The following is a 25,676-nucleotide window of genomic DNA, read 5'->3' as shown; positions in this document are numbered from 1 at the left end:
TTTTGCATTATAAATCTTTCCCAAGTATATAAAAGCGCAGGAGCTAGGATGTTATATAATGACTAATATGAGAATGCAGTAATGGAAATAATAATCGTTCAGAAAACATGTTTTATTGACAAAGGTGTAGGGCCTCTTATAATTGTATAGGTAGACTTGATCTCTTTGGGAATATTTGAAACATAGGATGTTAATGTTCTAAAAGAAATAGGACTAAACACTTGGATGTGTTTTGTCTGTAAAATGAATTTCAAGTCAGTCCAAACAACACCCACAAACATTTTCAGCATTTCCAAAAGAACCCTGATGCTAAAATTGAAAATGAAAAAGTAAGATGGACAGCATCACTGGATAAACTTCCGGATAAACTTCCTTCAGACATCTGAATGACAGCTCCAAAGAAATACAAATGGCTTTCATTGTCATGTGGGTAAGAGGATCTAGAAACCACTCAGGAGCATCTGAGAATGTGGGATATTCTGCAGATGCTTACCCCTTTTTTCAAGCTGGGTCATATTGAAAGAATTCCAGATAAGGAATACTGGGGAAGCTATGAAGGAATTACCTAGTTAAATACAGATCGAGAATTCCTTTTTATGTTGTTTTATTTGTAACATGTTGTTTTATTTATAGCAAGTTGTTTCAAATCTTTTACTTCTAAGCCTGACCTGTCTTGTTAATTAAATTTTTGCGTTGTTTCACCATTAAGCTTGTCTGGTATTGTAGATATAAGGTGAATAAGCGTAAACTTAGGATGTAATATCTGCATAAGGGCAGAAACAAGGAGTCTTAATGGAACTACACGGAGATGCAAATATAAACCAGCAGATATATCAGCACCCAGCTGCTTTTGCTAAGATGTTTTAAATCAATGTCAGGCTGCTAAAGCTATGCAATTTAAACAAGTCTAAGGTAAAATCTGTCTTTCATGAGAAAAAAAAAATCCATGTAACGTCCTCCACATGCTGAAGTGTAGACCTGTATACAGCATGAGAGTGTGCCTGTGAGGACAGTAAGGCACTTGAGCATTTAAACATTTGTGTTAGTCATAAGTAAGTACATTGCAGGAGAGCTTTTCTTTTTTCAGTAATAATAATAAAGAAGGTGAACAACTTCTGCCATTCTTTTGACCCTAGCATGCTAACCCTATATAGTAAACTAAACATTCATGAAAGATTAATCACTTAGGAAATTAGTATCTTCTTATATTTCAGTCAGTGAAACTTCACCAGCGCCATCCGTTCAGTCACAGACACGACGATATTGATGTGGTACACTCCATCTTAAACCACTCAAACTTCAGATGATCTCTCATATAGGTAGCAGCTGGAGCAGCCCTGTGAAATAATCACGATGCCTAAACATGAAAAGCCAACTGCCATTGAAGGAAATGGTAATTACAACTATAATTATGCATCTTAAGCATATATTCATTTTCTGCATGTAGCTCAGCTGTGTGCAAGTTTTGTCTTCTTCTTGTTCTTTCTAATATGAGATGTCCTTTGTCACAGTTCATTATCTTTTGTTCAGAAATGTATTTTACTTGGCTTTTGAAAGCAGTGTTTCTGTGTAAGTTAGCTGGTTGTAGCATGGCAGTGTGGCTTTCCACTCATTGGTAAATCAAAAGAGTGCAACCACAGCCTTGTTACTTGCCTTACATTTACATGTAGTTTATAGGGAAGAATAAGAAATCTAGGGTATTTTGTGGCTTCTGTAAGCTGCACAAAGGCAATGCTTCCTTTTCTTATTGCTTTCAGTATTTTGTATGAAAAGTCAAACATTTTTCATAGTAAGATTAACAGTATTTCTATACTGATATTGCACTGTTCTGGATGTAAGAAATGTGTTTGTAGGATGATAGTACCAAATGGCTTATTCTGGCAAAGTGCAAGGCAACTGTTTGATATGGGAAGTGCTTTCAGTTCTCATGGGCAATACTGCTCTTTCCAAAGTATTCATCTTTTTTGTATGAAACAGGCATGAGGTTTCTGGTCTTCTGCATGGAAAAAAATTGCCAGGGACCATATTCTAGACTGGTTTCTGAATGAATTAATTAGGTCTTGCCAAGTACTGGGACTGTTACTACTAAACAGTTCTTTCTGTATTTTTAATCCCCACTTGTAATGTGCGATAGTAATAAAATGGGTTCTGCTTCCACAGAAAATATCAGAAGGGACTGCTCAGCATTTCAGCACCATATAACATGCAGTTCATTTTAAAGGTCCATCCTATTCTCTTTCCTTTTGTTGTCTGAGCACCTTCATTGTTTTTTTTCCTCCTTTTTTTTTCTACAAGTCCATTTACTGACCAATTTAATTTTCAAGCAGTACACGAAAATGGCCCTCATTTTAACATGAGAGAAGTACAGAATTTAATGTAGCATAGGCAAAATACTTACCAGCTTCAGCAGAGTTTTCATCTGAATAAGAAACAAAATGAGCATGACCATGGAACACACACATTTTTATGAGCATTTCTAATGAAAGATTTCTTAGAATATCAAAGTTCTAAGTTTACCGTAAACAACTGCCTTCTACTTGCAGATATGTGACTAAATTGACTTATCTTCTGATTCAGTGACTTTATTATTAATTCAAAGTAGAGAGGTTAACATTCCCCTGGTGAACAAAAACCACACATCTTTTAACTGGAGAAGCTTGAGATCTTTAGGTTGCAGAGTCATGATCACTCTTTGACACATTTTGCATGAAAATTTATCCTCTACGTAATTTATAATAAAATCTGACTGCCTTAACGACAGTTAGGAGTATATTTGGAGATGAGGTCGTGTGAGTAAATTCAAGACTCAGTCTTGATTTAAGAAGTCTTAGAAAGCTGGAGGTCCACTATAAGTAACTATGAGACACTTTCAGACTGTAATACTGAGTTCGCTTTTGACTTAAAATGTTCCGAGGGCTGGAGTTAGTCAGTGCAGAGCTCAGGCACTAAATGAGTTACAATTTCTTTACAGGAGGTTTTGCTTCGTCATTGCTGACTGTCCTGACGAATATTCTTGCAGAGAATGGACCACCCCAACAGTGGCAAAAATGCAGTCTAGGGCCATACATTTTTGCTGTTTGATATCTTTAGCTCTAGTGAAGCCTAGGTTTGGCCATTCTTGTTTCGTAACATGTCTTCTGCAAGAGCTATGATAGTGAGAGATGTATGGTTCATTACGTTAAGTTCATGAACATTAATTCATTGTTCTAGGGTTCTCATGCAGGAAAAGAAGACTTAGGACACAAATCTTCAGAGTGAATGTTCAAAAGAGATCAGATGGAAAGTGCCTATTATCCTCTAAAAATAATAAAGAGAATCTGTGGTAAAATGGTCAGCTGTATGTATCAACCTTAAAAGAACCGTCTTCTCATGAAGTAGTCAAAAATACAATTGACTTCAGATCCGCTAAGAATGCTACATTTGTAGCTTGAACATAAACTGTTTTCTCTATATTAACATGTATTCTTCCCATGTTAACAGTACTATGAATGAATGACAATAAGCTAGATAAATCACATTTCAGAACCTGAAAATGTCAGATTGGTATGATTTACTGAAATCTCACACTTCCCAGAATGCATTGGACAATTAATATTCTGATCCTAACTCTTTCAGTAAAGACTGCAATGAAAATGAAAAATTGCCGACCATAAAACCAACTGTGTGATGAAGACATAATGCAAATGTGGCTTCTCCTTGTTGTTTTATTACAGTAACCAATGGGTCCTGCAAGCTTGTCAGATCTCTAGTCTTGAGTAGGTCAAAGCACTATATGGTTAGGTCTCTGTCTGGCATAGTAAGGAAATGTGGGTGTATCCACAGAGGCAGTGTAAGACACAATGGCCTGGAAACTTTTATCCATGCTTTCCCAAAGAGGGTGAAATACTGAGGAGTTTCTCACTGAATTATCTTCCTCCTCTGCCTTCTTTAGGTTTTATAATAGCAAAATCAGCTTTGGCCTAAAATTCTTGCACTGAAATCGTGCGATAAACTTATTTATCCCTGAAGAAAACCTTTTTCTGAGAAGTCCTGACCCAGAAACTGAGAGACAACACTCAAACATCGTGGTGTGTAAGTACAGCCCAGGAGGAAACTGGAAAGAAGAGAGTGTAATCAGATGATGTGCCCAATGCCAGCCACAGTGCCAACGTGATCCATGCAAGCTCAGTCTCTATTGTTTTAGTAGAACGTTTGTAATTTTTCCTTACCAGTGGAAAACAAATGAGCAATTTATGGATGTGAATTGAATGGATTCTATCTGTTCCCTGTGGTCCCCATCTGTAGTTTTCAAATGTTGGCTGGGCTACAATTAATTGGGCAAATTCTCTTTAGTGGCAATCTGCAAAGAGGGAAAGCTTATTGTCCCTCAGGTGGATTCTGGAAACTCTTTGTATGTAGAAGTCTGCAGGCCACAGCATATACCTTAAGACTAATACGTCTTCTGAGACACTAGTGGCTTTATGACATTGTAGTATAAATATTCTGCCTACTTTAGTATTTACAACCTTGCCAATTCAGGTGCAGAAAAATAAGCACTATATTTGCTAGTGTGAGTGAAAATGAATAGGAATTATTATTTTACTTCATAAATTCACAGTTATTGCTGGACAGGATTTTTTTTGGGGGTTGTGGTTTTTATTTTAGTCCATTGGAAGAAAAAATTGCAACACTAACTGGAAAAAAAACATAGAAGAAAAATCAAGCATGCTCTCAAATACTAAGTGTTCCAGATATTGTAGAAATGCAATTTTTAGTTGTAATTTCTGTGTTTCGAGTCCCCTTCTCTTGTGCCCAAGGTGGGCCAAATTGTTTTTATCAAAGTTTGGAAATACACTAAGAGGATGGGGGCTATAGTATTAAGGTCTCAGATCTTGGATGTTGAAGTCTGCACCAATTCACTCTTGCCATAGACTTTTGTGAGATCTTGGTATATTATTTCTGGTGTGTTTCACAGTTGTTACTTCTAGTGATATTTATCCTCACAGAAGTGTTGTGAGACACTCATATTTATATGATCAGAAAGAATAGTATGAAAACATATGTAAATACCTAGAAATGAATATTATATAGCTCTTCCTATTCTTTTTGACTAATACTTCACATGTATTTGTTATCTAATATGATCTTGCATTGCTGACATTTCTACATGTTGGGCACCCAGTTCATTAGCTATCTAGGCTGATGTCTTTCCAGAACTGAAAAAAGTCCTGCATGGTCCAGTTCAGAGGAAGACACAATGATTGCTTGCAAGGCACTATCTGCATGTGATTTATTTCATTGAGTTGACAATTAATTAATAAAGTAGAAATTTATAACAGATAAAAAAAATTCTGATAGCATTTTTTTAATTACAGATTACTTTGCATACCACTGAATTTTTCTTTATGGCACCAGCACACAGAATTTCTTAGCACCAGTCAGTTTTACACAGTAGTAATGTAAGCAGTAATATTGCAACTGTGGGCCATATTTTATGGGGTTGTTCGAGAATCATTATCCTTCACACAGTGAAAAATCAAGGAAACATTGTCAGTATAAAAAAAATTTTAAAACCCCCCAAAATATGAAATCTGAGTAGTACCCTCTGATAAATGGTGCATAAACAACTTGGAAAAATAAGGTTAGGATACAACAGCCCCCACAATCTGCTAAGTGGCCACCTCATGTAACAAAGACCCCTATGGTTTTATACATTTTTCTCTGTCCTTAATTTCCTCACCAGCCAACATGTCAACATTTTGAGCTCTCTCCTGAGCTGTCTGATGTTCTGTCTTCACTGCAGTCTCTGACTTGCAGATTAGTTTGAACCTTTATTCAGGATGCTCTCCTGTAGTCTTGTTGGCTCTTTTGTGGCTATAGTGTAAAACATAAATAAGACTTCAAGTAAAATGATAGCTTACTCAGATTACACTTTCCCTGCCCTTAGTCTAGAAAGATGAGAAAGTTTCCCTTAAACTACTGTGGAAAAACAGATCCAGAATGTGGTTGTTTTTTTTATGGGCTATAGCTCCAAATATATCTAATGATATATGTATCATTTGGGCAGGATGATGTATCCTGGAAGATGTAACAGCTGAGCAATGGTTTGCTCCGGGTCACATGAACTAAAGTTAGCTGACTCAAAGCCTAATACCCTGATATTAGTCCTATGAATATTAATACTGTAAAGAAATGAGGCCCTATCAACCCTGTTCTGGAACAATGAGTAATTCAAGACAGTGCTTTAGTGGGGCTTAGTTGATTTTAGTGGAGGATTCACTGAAATTTTGGTAAGTGGGATCACATGAAGATCTGTTTAAAAAAGCAGAAGACAGGAATATAGATGTCAAAGGATCCTGCATAGTGATGATCTTGTTCCTGCATCAAAGACTATATATACATTTCTATTTTAACAAACCAGAGCATCAAAAATGCTTTTCAGTTTTCTTATAGGATAATAATACTATCATCCTGATATAATACTGATATAATCCTGATATAATGATAATACTATCAGTGCCTGAGGAATGCACTCTACTGTTTCTGTGTTGTGGTTCATAGAAGAACATTTAAATTTAGTACATTTAGATTTAGTGGCACCATGAAATGTAATTTGTGTATCGTTGAAATGGTTCTCCAATAATTCAGTAAGACAGGCTTTGCCACAAGAAACTAAAATGCTGAGTTATGAGCTGCCTAGCCTCTTGCTTTCCTCTTTGAAAAGTATTACAGGGTTAATGACCTCAAATAGCTTTCTAATAATAATAATATTAAATGCAGTAATTTTTATTTCTCTCTCTTATTGCTCAAATACCCAACCAACTAACAACATAGGTCTTTTAATGACATGTGCAAAACCCCTAAACACAAGAAGGCAATAATTAAACTGCTTGTCTGAATTACAAGTCTCCAAGGAACTGTAATGTGGGTGTGGTGTGGGCTGGTTATATAGCTTACGTGAACGCATGCATATACACTGTTCTGGACAGATCTCAGGGGTGGTAAAACTCCTTCATCCCTCCTCCTCAGTGATTTTGTTCCTCCTAAACAGCACCAATTGCTATCACAGCTGACACAAGTGAGTAACTTTTAGTTCCACCCTGAGCATTTATGCTAGTGACACAGCTCATGACATAAAATAGAGTGCGAGGAAACTGGAGGATTGGAGAGTCCTTCTTGGGTTCCAGCTTCTTTTAAAAATAAATTCTAGTATAACGCTTTCTGCATCATACCCCAAGACCTGGCAGAGATCTTTTAATCTGTGGATACACCAGACTGAGGAGGACAAACCTCCAACATTCATATCAACATGTTTCATCTCTATATGAGCACAGGGCTGTGGAGGCAGGAATGTTCTGAAGTTCAGTTTGGAGCTATGATTTTAAATTTTTGCAGAAATAACTTTTGAAGTTGCACATATGCTTGTTGGGTATGTCTGTAGTACCCTTCAAGCTGTAGTACTCTTCAAGCTGCATGATTCCATGTAATCACTGGTTATTTTTTTCTAGGCTTGTTTTGTGGCAATATATAATTCTCTTTGATTTTGTGCTTTTTCTTCATTTCATTAAAGACACATGTGCCTGAGCATTTAGATGAAAAAAAAACATAAACACACAGGAGTCACTATTCAGATACACTCCCCTCTAGTAGTGGTCCCAGTACTTTTTTCAAGCAGCCTGAAGTCTATTAATTAAATAGTTTAGCACTTTATTTTACCTGAAATGTTGGATTCAGACTAGCACATTTGTTACCCTTATGCTATTAGAATTAATGAAACCCTAACAGCTACCTTCTGCCCTCCTTAAGCCTCTGTGTTGCATAGTCCATTGTCACTTTCACTATTATATCAATATGATGCCAACTGGAGCACGATACACTTTCACTGCTAATGCATGTTGCAGTATATATGATAACCTCCAGCTGTCTGCTTGTATGTGCTGATCAGAATCTTCTGTGAGGACAATCTTGTACCATTAAAGTACGTCCTTGGGAATTTCTGTTTGGCTGGAGGAGATCAGCAAAAGCATTAGTTGCAATAAAAGACCGTGCCTTATTGTTGCATGCAAAGTATCTCTTTAGAAGTTTCTGTCTTCATCTTTGCACTTTCAATAGCAACGTAATGATCTTTGTCAAATGGAGATCCTGTTACTGTCAGCAGCAGAAGGCATATGTCCAAACAGAACAAAGGAGCACTTATTTTCTCATTCCACTGATGATATTGAATGGTGATGTTTTTGCATAGTCTTAAAAAATTATTGTGCAGATGCTGTGGAAATGATAGAAAATGTAATTACAATTAAATTTTTTGTGGAGGGAACTTAGACTCCCTATGTATATCCCAGTTTTAAAATGCCTGTCAAGTTCTGGATAATGACCCTTTGCCCATTATTGCACACAATGAGACAAGACCCTAGATTTCTTCTTGTTTGCAGCCTTACATATTTTACTGCTTTTCTTTGATGCTGGGTAAAGTTAGAAGCTGTGCCTGATAGCTAGCTAGAGCAGTTCCTAGATAAAACAATTTGTGTAGAAATTTTCGATGAATGACAAGTGGCTTAATAAAACTTATAAAAGGAACTAGTGAATGGGTGGAGAAAGACAGAATATAAAGACAGTTCAAAAGTGTTACACATGAGCGTTTCTTCTTGCCTGAAAAATGCAACTGACATGATCATGACATGTCACCTGTCCTGTCTATACAACGGGGAAATTAGACAACATACATCTGGAACATGCATGGTATATAGGAGTGGAACGACAGCTGTCTATTTCTATTCATGGTAACATTTCTTAGTCTTCTCATTAATCTCCTACTACCCTGTATTTCTATAGATTTCACTGATGTGTCTCAAGTGCTGTCCCACATGGACAAGCTCAAAGATACCTCAAGAGAGCTTATTAGCTCCTGTCTTCTCAGGTATTAGTTGGATTGCTTCTGAAGAAACATTTCTAGTGTATACCACTAGCAGTTTTAGGAGTGACCTGTTAAATAATATGTTCATACCTGTATTTGCAGAGACTGTATTAATTAAATATTAAGATGGATATAATGCGTAGGAAAGAGAGGAGTATTTTTTCTTTCTTTTCTATATATACATGATCCCAGTTTCAAAGTGTACCAGGCAAATGAATTGGATACTTTCCTGGTTATTGATGGGTGGCAGAGACAGCATCTCTTGTTGAACTTACTGAGACTGAAAAACTTAAGCAAGAGATCCATCCCAAGCCAAAGATGTTTCTGAGCAGAAATACTACTTGCTTCTGTAAATAGGTTCTCTCTCTTGAGTCTCCTTGGAAAATTATTCTTTTAGTCTTCTTTAGTCTTGTTCTTATCTTTCACATTTTTAAGAAAATCTCTGAGAATTCCCTGAGAAACATTTTCATCTTCCTTGTTCTTTTCCTCAAATTCTAGGATGCTGCTCTTGTGTCTCTTTTCGAGGGTGCTCCTGTCCTACATATTTCTTCCATGAGAGGAAGTTCTTCGTGGCATCACTTCGGGGCTTACTTATTTGAGTGCTGAAGGAAATTGTAACTATTTTTTCTGTCTTCATCTTAGTTCTTGAAAACTATTATTTGCCATGTTCCAAAAAGCTAGGTTTGTGAAATGGTGTAAGGGAGTACAATGCAGTAATTGCTAAGAGTTTCTTAAAACCCCTGCATTCCTAATGACTGATCCACACTTCACATGCACTGGCCTTTGTTTTCACTCCACAGAAGGCAGTGATGTTGACAATGAAGAAGGCAGTGCAGCTGAGAATGAAGAAAATGTCAGAGGAACAGGTCAGTATGGATTAGTTTGAGGCCACACTCAGATGTTTTCTGATTATCTGTATGAATGAAGGAGGAGGAAAGGTCTCCTTCTAACATACTGCCTTCTCTCATGTGTTTTTTTTTCTCCATCACAGATAAAGCAGGGAAAAGAGCAACACCGAGAACCAGAAGGGGACATGCCAGAGGGAGAGCCAGGCGTGGTGGTGAGGAGGATGAGGCTGACGAAGATGGGACAAGGAGAGCTGGGCACCACAGGCAAAGAAACCGTAGAGGACGGGGACGTGCAGCTGGAAATGAGGGCAGTGATTCTGATGGGGACCCTGCAAAAGCCAGGAAGAACCAGGCAAATCAGAAATCCAAGGAAGATGGTGAAGACAAGGAAGATGAGAAAGGGGGTAAAAGTGGGAAAGGCAAAAATGAGAAGAAACAGGATAAAAAGCCTGATAAGAAAGGGAAAAAAGAGAAGGCCAACAAGAAGAAAAAAGACAAAACCAAATCAGGATCTGGGTAATTCAGTGATTTTTTTTTAATATAAAACCATGGTTATCTTACATAAAACCTGCTTTCATTTATAGCTGTGAAATACCAAGAGTCAATATGACTCCCTTAGTCACTACAGACCACTTAGACCTGGACAGATATTTTTTTTCCCTGCAGTGAGGAAATACTGGCTGAGTGAAATGCAAGCTTTCCACAAAACCATATCCACTTCGGTGGAAAGAAGTCAGGGCTTTATCACAGGTCCAGGGTGGGACCTTGGGAAATGACCAGCCAGGCCCTCCTGGAACTGCCAATACCCTGAGGATTAGGTCAAATCTGGTCAGGCAGAACAGGAGCTTAAGCCAGGGTCACTCTTATTGTAGTTAAATATCATACGTTTATGAGCTGTTCTCTGGAGAAAGGGAGTGAAAGTGACAGAGGAGGGAAGCAAATGACAGAGAGAGGTAAAAACAGGTGAGATCTCTCCTGCTTTTTCCTTTCCCCAAAACTAAAACCCCCCAAACTCCAAACTGATAACCCTCCAAAAACCCATGGTCTAGTTTTATTTCCAGTGCAGAACAAAAATCTTGACACTTTTCACAAGATCGATCTAGGGAGCAAGAGAATGCCAGGATGGGAAATACAATTTTTCTGTCATCCTGGCATTCTCTTGCTCCCTGTCCCTTCTCACGGTATTGAATGGAAACAACCCCTGGGAATGGTGTGCAATGGAGCAAAGGGAGCTAGGCATGCTTATCTCAGTGGAGACGGAGAGAGATTCCCCTTCCCCCATTCAGCACTTGCTACAGGTGTTTGTGTTCCCACAGGCATCACTGGAGAGCACAGCAGGAGTCAAAGGAAATAAAAAAATGCAGTGAGACATGCTGTTGTATTAATTTGTCTGTGATCCCATTTCAATATACTTCTACTTCATTTCCCTTCCCTACAAGAATGCCTAAAATCTTTCTTTGTGCTGGCTTTTCACTGTGGTGCCAGTTACACGCCTCTGTGCAATTTCCTGCACTCACATAGCAACAGTCCTGAATGTGTCAATCCATGTTCCTTTGCTTATTGTTGTCTTCCATTGTAAACATGTATTGAACGCTAGTTAAAAAAAGACCACTGAAAATATAAAATTGAATAAGGGCACAATGTTCATCATCTTACAATGTTCTTAACATTAAAATACGTATGTTTAGGCCAAATAGTTAGAAATTGTTACCTGGATCAAAACTTTGTTGATGAAGTAATAAGAAGCATGACATTTGAGGAAAAACTGAGGATGCTCTGGAAGATACCTCAAGAACATTGTATTTTTAGGCTTCTAGGAGACCAGCTGACAAGATTGCAGAGTAATAAATATAAGAATATTTTAAAAGATTTTTTAAAAGAAAAACAAAAATAATGTAAGAACAAAGGAAAATAGGCTGGTGATCAGTTCAGCTTTGATTCAGCTAAAGGATTTGCAAACCTTCAGGACAGAGGAGAAGGTTAGCAGCGTATACAGCATGTCTAGCAAGTCCATGAGGACCTATCACAACAAATGCTATGTACTGTTTAAAAGTACGTCTTGCTGATGTAGTTTTTTAATTGGCAAGACATTTCAGCACAAAAAAGCATGAGTAAAATAAGAAGTTGAGAAAGAAAAAAAAAAATGAAAAAACTGGGGGAAAAAAAGAAAAGGAATATTAAATGTGATATTATTCTACAGGGAGATAACATTGTATTGTAAAATGCAAAACAGACAGCAAAGCTGATTGTAACAACTAAGGATTTAAAGCTCTCTCAAAACCAGACTCCTTTAATCCTTCTGTTCTTCTTAAAGACATGACTCTTTTTGCATTATAATGCAACAAAATTGTATGCACAAATCTTTTTATTGACCTTTATCCATTTGACTTAAGTTTTCATATAGTTCTTCACTGCTTGTCGCAATGCCGGAATAACAATCAGTATGTCTGTTGTTCAGTACCACTCTTTCTCTCTGTAGATTTATATTTTCTGTGGCACTTCTTTTTATCACATGAAGTCTGAAATTTTATGGCTAATGAGTTCAACTTTCTAACATGACAGTCTTTTCAATAAATAGCATTTGAATCTTTAATAGTAGGGCATCTGATAAGTATGAAAGCCTCTTTCTTTCCTTTGCTAACTTACTCCTGTGTGTCTGAAGTTTTTTAAACTGATCCCCTGTAGCTTTTGCTATAATGATGTGTATTTCATGAAAACTAAAGGTAGATGACCAGTGAGAAATTTGTATTTTGCTGTATTGCAAAAAGAATTTTGCTTTTATTGCATTTGTTTGTTTTGAAACTTTTCATAAATATTCTTGGTGATACACTCTTTTGTCCTTTATGTCACACAAATAAACCCTTTGACCTTTATGTCACACAAATCTTTAACTCAGCTGTGTTATCTGTTTTGGTAAAAGAAAAAGTTTATATTTCTTTAGTTATCCAGAGGACAGAAACTATACAGTTAGGTGACGTAGGTAATGAATCATTCAGCTCTGATATCAGATTTTGAATATCAAACTCTCAGAAAAGTGAATTATAAGCAAAACAGCCTGAGAACTGCTTGCTTGATAAAGTCTGAATGAACTGTTCCCCAAACAAACTAGAAAACTATTTAAAACCCCCCCTACAGTACATTTTCAAACACTCAGAAAAAAAAGGCAAAACACAACAAGAAACAATAGAAAAGCATCAAACTGCTTTTACTAAGAGCTCACTTAGTTGTAGTCATCACTGTCAGATTTTTAGGACAGGAAGCCAGGGTCTAATGATTTCCTTTTTATCATTTTCCTGCTTGCTGGCATAAGAAGAGGAAACACCTATTGCTAATGATTTGCTATATGCCATTATATGACAGGTAAGATTGCTCACAGAAACAGATATCTATGCAGGTTTAAGGAAAGTAGACATTGCCTTAATTAGCAATGCTTTCCAAAGATACTACAAACCAGTGCATGGATGAGAAGCTCAGACTACAAACACAACACATCTGGAGATGCCATTACTGTTGCATCTGCTTACTTGAGTGCTAGGACACATCACAGCTTTGCTGCAATGTGGCATTGAATCTGTCCTATCTCAGAAATGTTACTGCCTTGATCAATGGATGGGCTGTCGTCTAGTGTTTAAACTTGTCTTTGCTGTGGCTGTGGTGTCTCCTCCCTCCTGCAGCACACTGAAGTGGGGTGAACAAGTTCGTTATTACAGCTGTAGTTACAGTGTCTTCACTTGCCAGTTGTGATTTTGGGTTGGACTCTTAGGAGGCTGGTTACTCCTGCAGTAACAATCATTGGCTGTCAGACACTCCCCCAAGAGTGCTGCCCACTCTCCATGGGATGCTCTGGGTGTAGTGCTGGTTCAGCTGCGGCTGTGCTCTTTGCATGCAGGCTTTGCCTTTCATACTAAAATTAATAACAAGTCTAAATGAACTGTGTCCTCCCTTCTGTGCAACAGTGAAGGCATTTATCTAGGTCTCAAAGTTAACAAGAATTAACACCAAGTAAGTGCTTCAGTGAAAACTTCTGTCCTTTCTGAGTTTTGGTGATGGTTTTTGTTCCTGCTTTTGTTTGAAGCTCTGATTCTGACTCGGAGGAGGAGCCGATTACAGAGGAAGAACTGGCCAAGCTGAAAGAAGAGGTAGAAGAAAAAAAGAAACTTATCGCCACGCTACGAAACAAGCCATGGAAGATGAAAAAGAAGTTGTCTGTCCTGAAGTATGGTTTGATTTTCATAGTGAATATCTGCCATCCTGCTTTGCACTTTGCACTGTTTTTCTGAACTTTCACTTTATTTTTAGACCTACTGACACAAACACAATTAACTCCAAACCATGTCTAATCTCTTTTTCACAGGATGTGCTTTCACAGAAAGTGGAGGTAAATGGCACTGCAGATTAGTGTTTTCTTGTCTCTGTAGATCTGAAATCAAATATGAAAAACTCAGAACTTTTTCTTTTTTAAGTTTCCGTTACACACCCCTGCAAAATCTTTCATTTTCTTCAGTTAAGTTAACATTGATAAATTCTTTCACTGATAAGTTTAATATCACAGTCAAGAAAAATAATGCAATTGCAGGGATACCTTAAGTTTAGTAATGTGGGAAGAAAGGATTTATCTTTCTACTCTAACTTTTGGGAAAGGAAAACAGATTTTTTTTTTTAAGTTATGAAAAAGCAAACTGTTTGGAAAATGAGCTCACATTTTCATGCATTTTTAGGTATGCCACATATAAAACTGTATTTTGCCTTAGCAAACCTATCACTACATTTTCATTAAGGCTAAAAATTAAGTTTTCATTTACAGTTAAATTTCCACCAAGCACAGGAGACTGGGTAAATGCAGAGAACTTTATTCTTTTGCCAAAACTGTTATGTTCCTCTGTTTTGAATAATTCTTTCACTGCAATACTGCTGAAACACAAACAAAATGTATGGTTGTGTTTTGTTAGACACATCTAACAGAGAAAAGATAGTCTTTCCTGTGGACAGTTTTTGATCTGGATAGAAAACACAGACCTCATGGTAGGAGCGAGCATATGAAAGATGGTGTGGAAGGTCTACAAATTTTTCCTTCTAGAACGTAAGGTCATTTTGGGAAGGATGCAGTTACAAAGAGGAAATGGAAGATATGTTGTGAAAGAAGGTGACATGGAAGGTGGAAAAAAGAACAGAGTACTTAGGAGATGTAAAGTGGAAGCATTGTGAAGGTGAGAGAAATTTCAGAAAAAATAGATGAGCAGATCAGATTATTTTGCATAGTCTATAATTGAAGTACGTAAAGTTAAAGTCTGTTGTATACTTACTATGAACAGAGCTGCTATTTTTATAGCCATTCTTCTATCCCAACATTCCTAGCAATTCCTAGTTCCTAGTAAACTTCCTAGCCTGGTTCGGCCCTTGGATTATTACCCATTATTGCTGTTCCACATCGATGGTGATGAAGCTGCAACACGTAGTCTAAGGGCAATCAAAAGAGACTTCCAGGCCTTGGGATGGTTGGAAGGGAAGCCGGAGCAGAGGTAATTTTTTCCTCTACCCTTCCAGTTGCAGACAGCAATATTGGAAGAAACAGATGGATCCAGCCTATTAATACATGGCTCTGTGGCTAGTGTCACCAACAGAACTTTGGATTTTTTGATAAGGGGGTGATCTACACAGCACGAGGCCTGCTGGTGTCGGATGTGATTCTTTTCTCTCAAAGGGGGAAGAGGGTCTTTGCTCACAAGCTAGCAGGGGTCATTGACAGAGCTTTAAACTAGACTTGAAGGGGATAACTTTGGGCTTGCCCAAGACAAGCCATGGGAAGATGCACCAAGGTTTGAGGGACAGGGTGCTAGCGTCCCCAGCCTTTTGCTTTGTGACATGCTGGGTACATTGGAGCACACTTGAAGTCTGATGGAGATGAGTCAGAGGCTCCTGAGAAAATAGGAGCCAACAAGGAAACATCAGAGAAATACCTCAAAGGAATTAAGGCATGTTCCTCTAAGAAGGTGACACAACCGACAGCCCAGCTGAAGTGCCTCTACACAAATGCACGCAGCATGGGCAACAAAAAGGAGAAGCTGGAAGCCACGATGCTGCTAGAAACCTATGACCTAGTTGCCATTACTGAAACTCTGTGGGATGAATCCCATGACTGGAGTGTGGTTATCAATGGCTACAGACTGTTCAGAAGGGACAGGCAAGGGAGGAGGGGCAAAGGGGTTGCCCTCTACATCAAGAAATGGATAGATTGTGAAGAGCTGTCTCTGAAGAACAGCCACAAGCAGGTTGAGAGCTTATGGGTAGGAATTAGAGACTGAGGCAACAAAGGGTACCTTGTGGTCGGTGTTTATTACAGGCTGCCTGATCAAGGGGAGCCTATTGATGAAGCCTTCTTACTCGAGCTACAGGAGTGATCGCTCTCACAGGCTCTCATCCTGCTGGGGGACTTCAACCACCCCGACATCTGCTGGAAAGGTAGCATGGTGAGCTGTAGGCAATCCAGGAGACTACTGGAGAGAATTGAGGATAACTTCTTAGGCCAAGTAATAGACAGTCCTACCAGAGGGAGTGCGATACTGGACCTGTTGGTCACCAATGCAAGTGAGCTGATCTGTGATGTCAAGATTGGAGGCAGCCTGAGGTGCAGCAATCACGCACTGGTGAAATTCACAGTCCTGAGGGATATGACTCAGGCAAAGAGTAAAGTCAGGACCCTGAATTTTAGGAAAGCAAAATTCCAGCTGTTCAAGGAATTAGTCAGTGGGACAACCTGGGAAACTGCCCTCAGGGACAAGAAAGCAGAACAGAACTGGCAGATGTTTAAGGATGCTTTCCATAGAGGACAAGAGCTCTTAATCCCCAGGTGTAAGAAATCAGGAAAGGACAGCAAGAGACCAGCATGGATGAGTCAAGACTTGCTGGTCAAACTGAAGAGCAAGAAGGAAATGCACAGGCAGTGGAAGCAGGGACAGGTATCCTAGAAAGAGTATAGGGATGCTGCCCTGTTGTGTAGGGAAGGGGTCAGGAAGGCTGAGGCATGGCTGGAACTGAACTTGGCAAGGGACACAAAGAATAATAAGAAGGGCTTCTATGGGTATGTCAGTCAGAAAAGGAAGGTCAAATAAAGTGTAACCCCCGCAATGAACATGACTGGCAAACTGGTAACACCAGACGAGAAGAAGGCTGAGGTACTCAACAACTTTTTTATCTCACTCTTCGCTGGCCATATCTCTTCCCACACCTCTTGAGTGGACGGACCTCAAGGCAGGGACTGCGGGAGCAAAGTCCCTCCCACTGTAAGAGAAGATCAGGTTCATTTGAGGAACCTGAATGTACATAAGTCTATGGGACCTGACGAGATGCATCCCAGAGTCCTGAAGGAACTGGCTGATGTAGTTGCCAAGCCACTCTCCATGGTATTTGAAGTCATGGCAGTCAAGCGAAGTCCCTGGTGACTGGAAAAAGGGAAACATTGCACCCATTTTTAAAAAGGGTACAAAGGAGGACCCTGGGAACTATCGACCTGTCAGCCTCATAGAATCATATAATGGTTTGGGTTGGAAGGGACCTTAAAGATCATGTAATTCTAACCCCCCTGCCACAGGCAGGGACACCTTGCCACTAAACCAGGGCCCACCTCCAAGCTTGGTGGAGTTCAAAATCCATAGGACAGCAAGAAGAGCACACAGCAAGCTCACTACTCTGGACTTCAGGAGAACAGATTTTGGCCTCTTCAGGGACCTGCTTAGTAGAGTACCATAGGATGAAGGCCTGGAGGGAAGAGCAGCCCAAGAAAGCTGGTTAGTATTCAAGGACCACCTCCTCCAAGCTCAGGAGCAATGCATCTCAACAAAGAGGAAGTCTTTGTTGCCAGAATGCCTGCATGGATGAACAAGGAGGTCCTGGATAAACTCAGGCACAAGAAGGAAGCCTACAGAGGGTGGAAGCAAGGACAGGTAGCCTGGGAGGAACATGGAGAAATTATCTGAGCAACCAGGGATCAGGTTAGGAAAACTAAAGCCCTGATAGAATTAAGTCTGGCCAGGGATATCAAGAGAAACAAGAAAAGCTTCTATAGGTACCTTGGTGATAAAATGAAGACTAAGGAAAATGTGGGCCCTCTCCAGAAGGAAACAGGAAACCTGGTTACCCTGGATATGGAGAAAGCTGAGGTACCCACCAAATTTTTTGCCTCAGTCTTCACCAGCAAGTGCTCAAGCCACACTGCCCAGGTCACAGAAGGCAAAGGCAGGGACTGGAAGAATGAAGAACCACCCACAGTAGGAGAAGATCAGGTTCAAGACCATCTAAGGCACCTGAAGGTACACGAGTTCATAGGACCTGATGAGGTGCATCCACAGGTCTTGAGGGAACTGGCGGATGAAGTTGCTGAGCCACTATCCATCATTTTTGAGAAGTTGTGGCAGTCTGGTGAAGTTCCCAGTGACTGGAAAAGAAGAAACATAACCCCCATATTCAAGAAGGGAAAAAAGGAAGACACAGGGAACTACAGGCCAGTCAGTCTCACCTCTGTGCCTGGCAAGATCATGGAACAGATCCTCCTGGAAACTATGCTAAGGCACATGGAGAATCAGGAGGCAGTTGGTGACAGCCAACACGGCTTCACTAAGGACAAATTTGATGGCCTTCTATGACAGAGATAAAGCGTTGATGGATAAGGGAAGAGAGACTGACGTCATCTACCTGGACTTGTGCAAAGCATTTGATGCTGTACTGCATGATACCCTTGTCTCTAAATTGGAGAGACATGGACTTGAAGGATGGACCACTCAGTGGATAAAGTATTGGCTGGATGATCGCACTCAAAGAGCTATGTTCATTGGCTCGATATAAGTGGACACCAGTGACAAGTGGTGTTCCTCAGGGGTCTGTACTGGGACCAGTGCTGTTTAACATCTTTGTCGGTGACATGAGTGCAACCTCAGCAAATTTGCCGACGACACCAAGCTGTGTGGTGCGGTTGACACGCTGGAGGGAAGGGATGCCATCCAGAGGGACCTTGACAGGCTTGAGAGCTGGGCCCATGTAAACCTCATGAGATTTAACAAGGCCAAGTGCAAGGTCCTGCATGAGGGTCAGGGCAATCCCTAGTATCAATCCAGGCCAGGGGATGAAGGGATTGAGAGCAGCCCTGAGGAGAAGGACTTGTGGGTACTGGTGAATGAAAAACTGTACATGACTAGGCAATGTGTGCTTGCAGCCCAGAAAGAAAATTGTATCAAGTGGGCTGCATCAAGTGTGACCAGCAGGTCGAGGGAGGTGATTCTGCATCTCTACTCCACTCTCATGACCCTATCTGAGTACTGCGTCCAGCTCTGGAGTCCTCAGCACAGGAAAGACATGGACCTGTTGGAGTGGGTCCAGAGGAGGGCCACAAAAATGATCAGAGGACTGGAATGCTTCTCCTGTGAAAAAGGCTGAGAGAGTTGAGGTTGTTTAGCCTGGAGAAGAGAAGGCTCTGGGGAGATCTTTCTGGCCCTAAAAATCTATGTTACTATGAAATATTTGTAATTGGATGAGTGCTTCTAGTCATCCTCAGTGAATGCTGAGTTACTGCACTTTTTTTATTCTCTGAGGTGGGCTTTCTCAATTAAGCCAATAGTGAGTTTTCAAAATCCCACACTTATCCACTTATCTGCCTTTTTATCTTAACAATTTCGTTATTAATATTCAGGGTGAAGTGGTCCTTGTACATTCAGCATGGGCAGCACTTCTACCTAAAAGTCCACTAATTTATCAACTTTTACATTCTTATGTTTATGAAATCTAAACTGGGAGACTAGATATGCATTCAATTTTATTTGCTGACATCAGAAGGTTTATTTTAGTAAAAAATATGCATCGATGTGCTTTTAGGGTAGTTTGCAACAATGTTTTTGTTTCTATTCTTTGCTACAGCCCTCTCTGAAGTAGGCTTGGAAGCATATTATAAGCTTATTTACCCTAGAAAAATGTGTATTCCAAAAGTAAATGACAGCTCTTCAGAATAGTGTATTTATTTTTAATCTACTTTTATTAACTGAAGAATTACGTTTATTGCTATGGTTCTCTGTCAAATAAGATTCCAAAAATAGTCACCTTTTATTCCAGGCAATCCCATTCGGATTGTGACAATTGGTCGGCCTCTTTTCCTGGGCAAATAGCGATAGGACAAGAGGACACAGCTTCAAGCTTTGCCAGGGGAGGTTCAGGTTGGACATTAAGAAGAATTTCTTTTCAGAAGGGGTTATTAGACATTGGAATGGGCTGCCCAGGGAGGTGGTGGAGTCACCATCTCTGGATGTGTTTAAGAAAAGACTGGACATGGCACTTAGTGCCATGATCTAGTTGACAGGGTGGTGCCAGGGCAACGGTTGGACTCGATGATCCCAGAGGTCTCTTCCAACCTGATTGATTCTGTGATTCTGTGATTCAGTTCTGTACAGTCATGCATATCTCCGCAGACAAAACACATAAATCCAGCAAACAGCTGGAATAAAAAAAAAAAGCTAAAACCTATATTTGGTCACATTTTTAGATGTATGAGCTGAGAATTAGGCATTTAAATCTGTCTTTAGCATCTTAGATGAAAATGATGGAATTTGGAAGCACTCAGTGCCTTTGAAAAAATCAAACCAAATCATTTACATACCAAAATACAGTCATAGACTAAGTTTTCTAGAGTCCTGTTTTTGTAATTGGCTCTTTGGAGCCTAAGTTCAACTAAGTTGCAATGGAAGACCTGATGTTACCATGCTGCTTAAAATAAGAACTAATATCTTATCAGTGGGTGCTCTATTATGATTGTAGTTATAACAATACAGAAGTGTCTCTATCAGCACATTTTAGGGTATCTGTGTATTTGTTTTGTAGTTTAGCAAGTTATTTAAGATTTATTCCAGAATTATTAGCCTGATAGATTGACGTTATTCTTGTATATGTGGAAAATGGACACACTTTGGCTTTAAGTGCCTTAAACTTGTGTCACGGTTTAAAGCTGGGCCAGCTATTAACCAGGTGGCAGATGCTCTCTGTTAACCCTCTCCCCCCCGCTAAGGGAAAGGGAAAAGGGAGAGAGACTTATGGGTTGGAAAGTTAAAACAGTTTTAATAAATGAAAAAGAGTATAATAACAATAATAATAGAAATAATCAAATGTATACAAATATATACAAATATATACAAAACCAAGACTGAGAGCTTGGAAATCCTCCTCAGGCAAAGTTGCTCCCCCAGCATGGGCAGAGGGGAAAATGCAATAGCTCTCCCCAGCACGGGCAGAGGGGAAAATACAGTAGCTCCCCCTGCCATCACACCTGCAGGCTTTTAACTGCAGAAATGGCAAAGCTGGTACCAATCAGTGGGAGACAGGAGGGCCCCTCCCTCCTGGGCCCCACCTCCAGGAGGCAGTGGGTTAGTGATAAATAGGAAAGTGAGAATGACGTGGGATGGAATACCTCGTTGGTCAATCTTGGGTCACCTGCCCTGTCTGCTCCTCCCTGCAGGTGCGACCCCCCTTCGGCTCTTCACTCATAAACAGTGAGGAATTTAGCAGTGACCTTGGTTTCTCTAAGACTAATTGGCCTGGTTTGGGCCAAACCAGGACAACTTGTAAATCATTAACAAGTGACCATTAACAAGTGACTTTTGAATAATCTTATATTAACAACTCTTGCTGTTGAAACTTTTGGTGAACAGTTATTATGGGCAAATATTTCCCTATCTCATCTGCTTCTTCCCATGTGCAGATTTTAGAGTATTATGGGATGTGTGGGAAAAAAAAAGAAGCCCGTCTTCCTAGAGGTAGAATAAGAAATTTCCCTATTCTTTGTCTTCCACCTTCCACAATAGAGAAATACTTCATTGCAGATTTCTTCTCAGCATTATAAGCAATATTCTTTACTGTGAGCCAAACCCCACTTCCATGTTTGCTCTGTATTAACACCTACTGTTTTCCAAGAATGGAAAAAAAATTTTCCCCAGGAACTCTCAAGGTTTTGTTACATATTTGTGACAAAATAAGACAAAAACCCCCATTTTATGTATTATTTTGAAAAATGAATATTAGGATTAGGACTTTTCATTCTAAATATTATTTTTTTTAAAAGAAGTGTTAATTTCTTAGAATAAACTATTTTTGGGGAAAGATTTAATTTCCACTATATTTTGTGTATTTAAAAAAGAATAAGAAATCTGAAATTGTTAAAATGTTTTGTTTAAGCATTATCAAGACTAAAAATACCCCTCTCGCTTTGGTGATTCAAAACCAGTTTCTCCAAAGGGAATGTTTTTTCATAGCTTAAAAAGTATAGGGTGGGAAAGATGATTTCCACTTAGCTCTAGTGACTACTTTGTAAAATAATTCGTATTTTCCATCATTCTTTTGTTCTGAAAATGCATGAATGAACAATAACTTTAGAACACAGATGCAGAACTAGATGCTCTGTAGAAAATGCTTTCCATCAAAACCTGGCTGAGATACTTATTGCTGAAATGGCATTCTTAATAGAGATGCACCAGTACATTAGATCAGCTCTAATTTCTAATTTACACCCCTGTGTCTAGAAAGATGCATTTCCAGCAGCCTCTGATTTTTCTCTGAAGAATCATGGCTGAGGACACTGCTCTGCTGCAGAGTGTCCCTCTGCAGTTTGAATTTAAACTGTACCAGCACTGTCAGACTCTAACTTCACATTAAGACATCATGATCAGATCTTTACAGGTCTGGAGATGTGAAAAAAGTGAGGAAGAAGCCACGGAGAGGAATGAAAAGATGTTATGCAGGAAAACACCACTCTCCCAGGCCCTAAGCAACAGACATGTTAGGTTGTGAGCTGGGGACATAGTAGTCCATGCTGTTGAGAGCATGAGTGTGGCTGGAGTCTAGACTTTTTCTCATTTCCAACACAAATATTCTCATTCAGAAGAGTTTCCTTGCTCTTTTCATTTTCCTTCCACTGGTTTACATGGTTTGTGAGTACTGTTGTTGTGCCTTTTCTATGGGAGATGTTTGTGCACGTTTCCTCTTGGCACCAACTATTCAGGCCACCACAAAATTACCTGAAGAGCCATCAGATGATAAAGACCATCAATCATTATTTACAAGACTGAGATTTAGAAAGGGAAGGTAAACTATTGACAAGATTTTTGCATTAGAAAAATAAAAAAATAAAAATAATAAACCCCAAAAAAACGCCCTCATGGACCACAGCTTCAGCTGTTGCAAATTGGAAAACCTCCAGGAAACACTGTCCCAATTTACCTCTGAGGGTCTGATTTTTGTGACTGCATCCCTGTCTGTGCATACTCCTGTCTGGGTTTTGCACAGATATGAAGGAAAGGGGAAGGTTGAAAGACTGTGTTAGTGTGTTTGGCTCTGGTATACTAATTTCACTCCCCTTTTTAGTGCACATTTCACTTCAGATAGCCAAAGTTTTGTACTATAAAAGAGCAAAGACTATTAGAAGCTGTGTAGTTTATATCCACCAGCAAAGCATATTATGGTCCTGTATAATCAGAGAATTGAGCACAAGAATCCAGAAATGTGCCAACAGTGGTCTCCCTTTAAAGCTGTACCACAAGCCAGTTAGCACACCATCAAAACAAGTGAAATGACAATCTAAAAAAAAAAAGGCAGTGAAATGTCAAGCTTAGACTTTTTGAAGGACTTCCAATTAAAAACAGACCGTAAAGAGAACTGTGAGAACGTCTCGTTTTTTCTAAGAAAAACAGAGCAGAGCAGTATCCCCCTTCATCTGCCATTGACAGAATATAACATCATTTATTTTATTACAGGACTTAGCTTACCCATCAAGACAGATTAAATGAAAACAGAATATTTTATGAGTATACATAATCCAAAGATACATAAGGTGCATGTGTGGGATGGTGGAAATTTCTCATCTTTGGATGTACTCTTTGTACTCCAATGAATCAGCATTTCATCTCTCCTACTGTGGACATACTGGCTGTCCTGGAGGCCAGCCTGGTTGTCCTGGAGGCCAGCTGTGTATTGAATAACACTCTAATTTGCCCATTATTACTGCTGAACTGCTTTTCAAGTGACCTGTGCCTGACAGCAGTTGTTTTGCAGTCAGTTTTTTGCCAATCTTTTTAAGACTTGGAGAAGTCCTGGGTGATCAATATTAATATGACATTTCTTTTTAATGAGTTTTTAGATGTTGGAGACTGAAACCTTCCTGAACTGTTACTGAAAAACGTAAGCAATCCACTTGAATCCTATTCATTAGCAACAACCTCTGAGAGCTGTAATTCATCCTCTCTCTGTGACACTGGAGACCCGAAGTACCATACACTTAGCACTTTGGAAGCTGTAACTCCACCCCTAGTATTAATAATTAACTCAGTCTTCTCTGGGACAATAATGCTCAGCCCCATGCAACATTTATTAGTTCCTTGTGCCTGTAATTCAATTAATAAGGTTTCTCTGAAGCTTCTTTAAATTCACAATTAGCTAACGGGGCACACTTTGGCCTATCTTGTGGTATAGATAATTTACCTATAACACATGATACCAGTGATTACAAAGCTCAGTTTTGTCACTCTGCGTTGTTTTTGGCACATCCTCATGTTATTGAAGTTGCATTGCTTCCAAGTAGGCGTGCGTATATATGTATGTGGTTTTGTTCCTTGTGGTTTCTAAAAGAGTTCTGTGGGTTTAGAACTACTTTTTATTGCTTGATCATTCTTTCTGTCTTCACATTTATTATTAGCACAAAAGAAATGGAGGAAAGGACAAAGTGTGACAAAAGTCTCCAGGGATGTACGAATAGAGGCCTTTCAGTGAAATAGTTTAGACATCAAGGTAGAAACCTGAATTAAGTAACATATTGGATTATATTTAACAACAAAGGAGCACATGTCACAGATGTGGAAAGGACATTGCAAGCCTGTTACCTGACTGAATGGTGCCAAATCGTTGCTGAACCTTTAAAGCCAGGAAGCTTAAGTAGAACACAGGGTAAGGTCTCCTTAACCTACAAATCACAGAGGTCAGGAGTAACCCAGTGGGACTAACCTGCTGAGGGAAGAAAAGCTGAGGGGGAGAAGGAAAACATGTTCTGTTTGATGGCTCCAGCATTGTCTGGTAGTTATGGTTTCTGTATTACCTCCTCGCACATAACTGCACACGTTTCTGCCTCATTACCCACAGGCCCTCATTCAAGCTCTGCTTCTGCACTGAATTTGCTTTTCAGATATTTCATTAAAACCCTGGTGGGAATTTTTCATAGAATCAAGTTGTTATTGAGATTTGCATTTAACTACCATTTTTAAGTCATGCAAATATTCATGGATGCAGCTAACATATAGGTTGCTGTGAGGCACTAACTCCTCTGTATATTTTCATGTGATGGGGTTCCCTTGTAAGACTTAGTCTCTCTAAATGTGCAGTAGGAAAATGTTATTTAGAATGTTATTGGTAAAATCCACCACACACCAAAAGGTAAGACATGCTTCTAGAACATCAAAGGTAACTTGATTTCATTTATTCCAAAAGTGAAAGAAGAACTTCACTCCCTTCTTTCACAAAATAATTTATTTTTTAAAAAAAGAATTTCATTTCTTTCAACTGCGTAGTAATCATAGGATCATGGAATCATAGAATCACAGAATCACACAGAATCATAGAATAATTTAGGTTGGAAAGGACCCTTAAGATCATTGAGTCCAACCGTTAACCTAACACTGCCAAGGCCAGCAGTATACCATGTCCTTAATCTACATGTCTTTCAAATACCTCCAGGGATGGTGACTCAACCACTTCCCCGGGCAGTATATTCCAATGTTTTTGATGAAGAATTTTTCCTGATATCCAGTCTAAACCTCCCCTAGTGCAACTTGGAGCCATTTCCTCTCGTCCTATCACTTGTTATTTGGGACAAGAGACCCAGACCTACCTCACTACAACCTCCTTTCAGGTAGTTGTAGAGA

The 25,676-nt window shown here is 39.4% G+C and overlaps 1 protein-coding gene across 1 annotated transcript in view; it reads left to right on the top strand.

The window, feature by feature from the left end:
* The first annotated feature begins 1,353 nt into the window (after positions 1-1,353).
* Positions 1,354-25,676, top strand: part of TMC1 (transmembrane channel like 1) — a 69,627-nt gene continuing 45,304 nt past the window's right edge. Inside the window, exons 1-4 of the mRNA XM_068423576.1 lie at positions 1,354-1,393; positions 9,694-9,759; positions 9,885-10,257; positions 13,817-13,957. Of these exons, the coding sequence (XP_068279677.1) occupies positions 1,354-1,393; positions 9,694-9,759; positions 9,885-10,257; positions 13,817-13,957 (620 nt within the window). The remainder of the gene's footprint in view (positions 1,394-9,693; positions 9,760-9,884; positions 10,258-13,816; positions 13,958-25,676) is intronic.

This window comes from Nyctibius grandis, chromosome Z (assembly GCF_013368605.1).
Source record: "Nyctibius grandis isolate bNycGra1 chromosome Z, bNycGra1.pri, whole genome shotgun sequence".
Classification (NCBI taxonomy): Eukaryota; Metazoa; Chordata; class Aves; order Nyctibiiformes; family Nyctibiidae; genus Nyctibius; species Nyctibius grandis.
The sequence above is the reverse complement of the archived record's forward strand: the minus strand, read 5'-3'. Positions and strand labels throughout refer to the sequence as shown.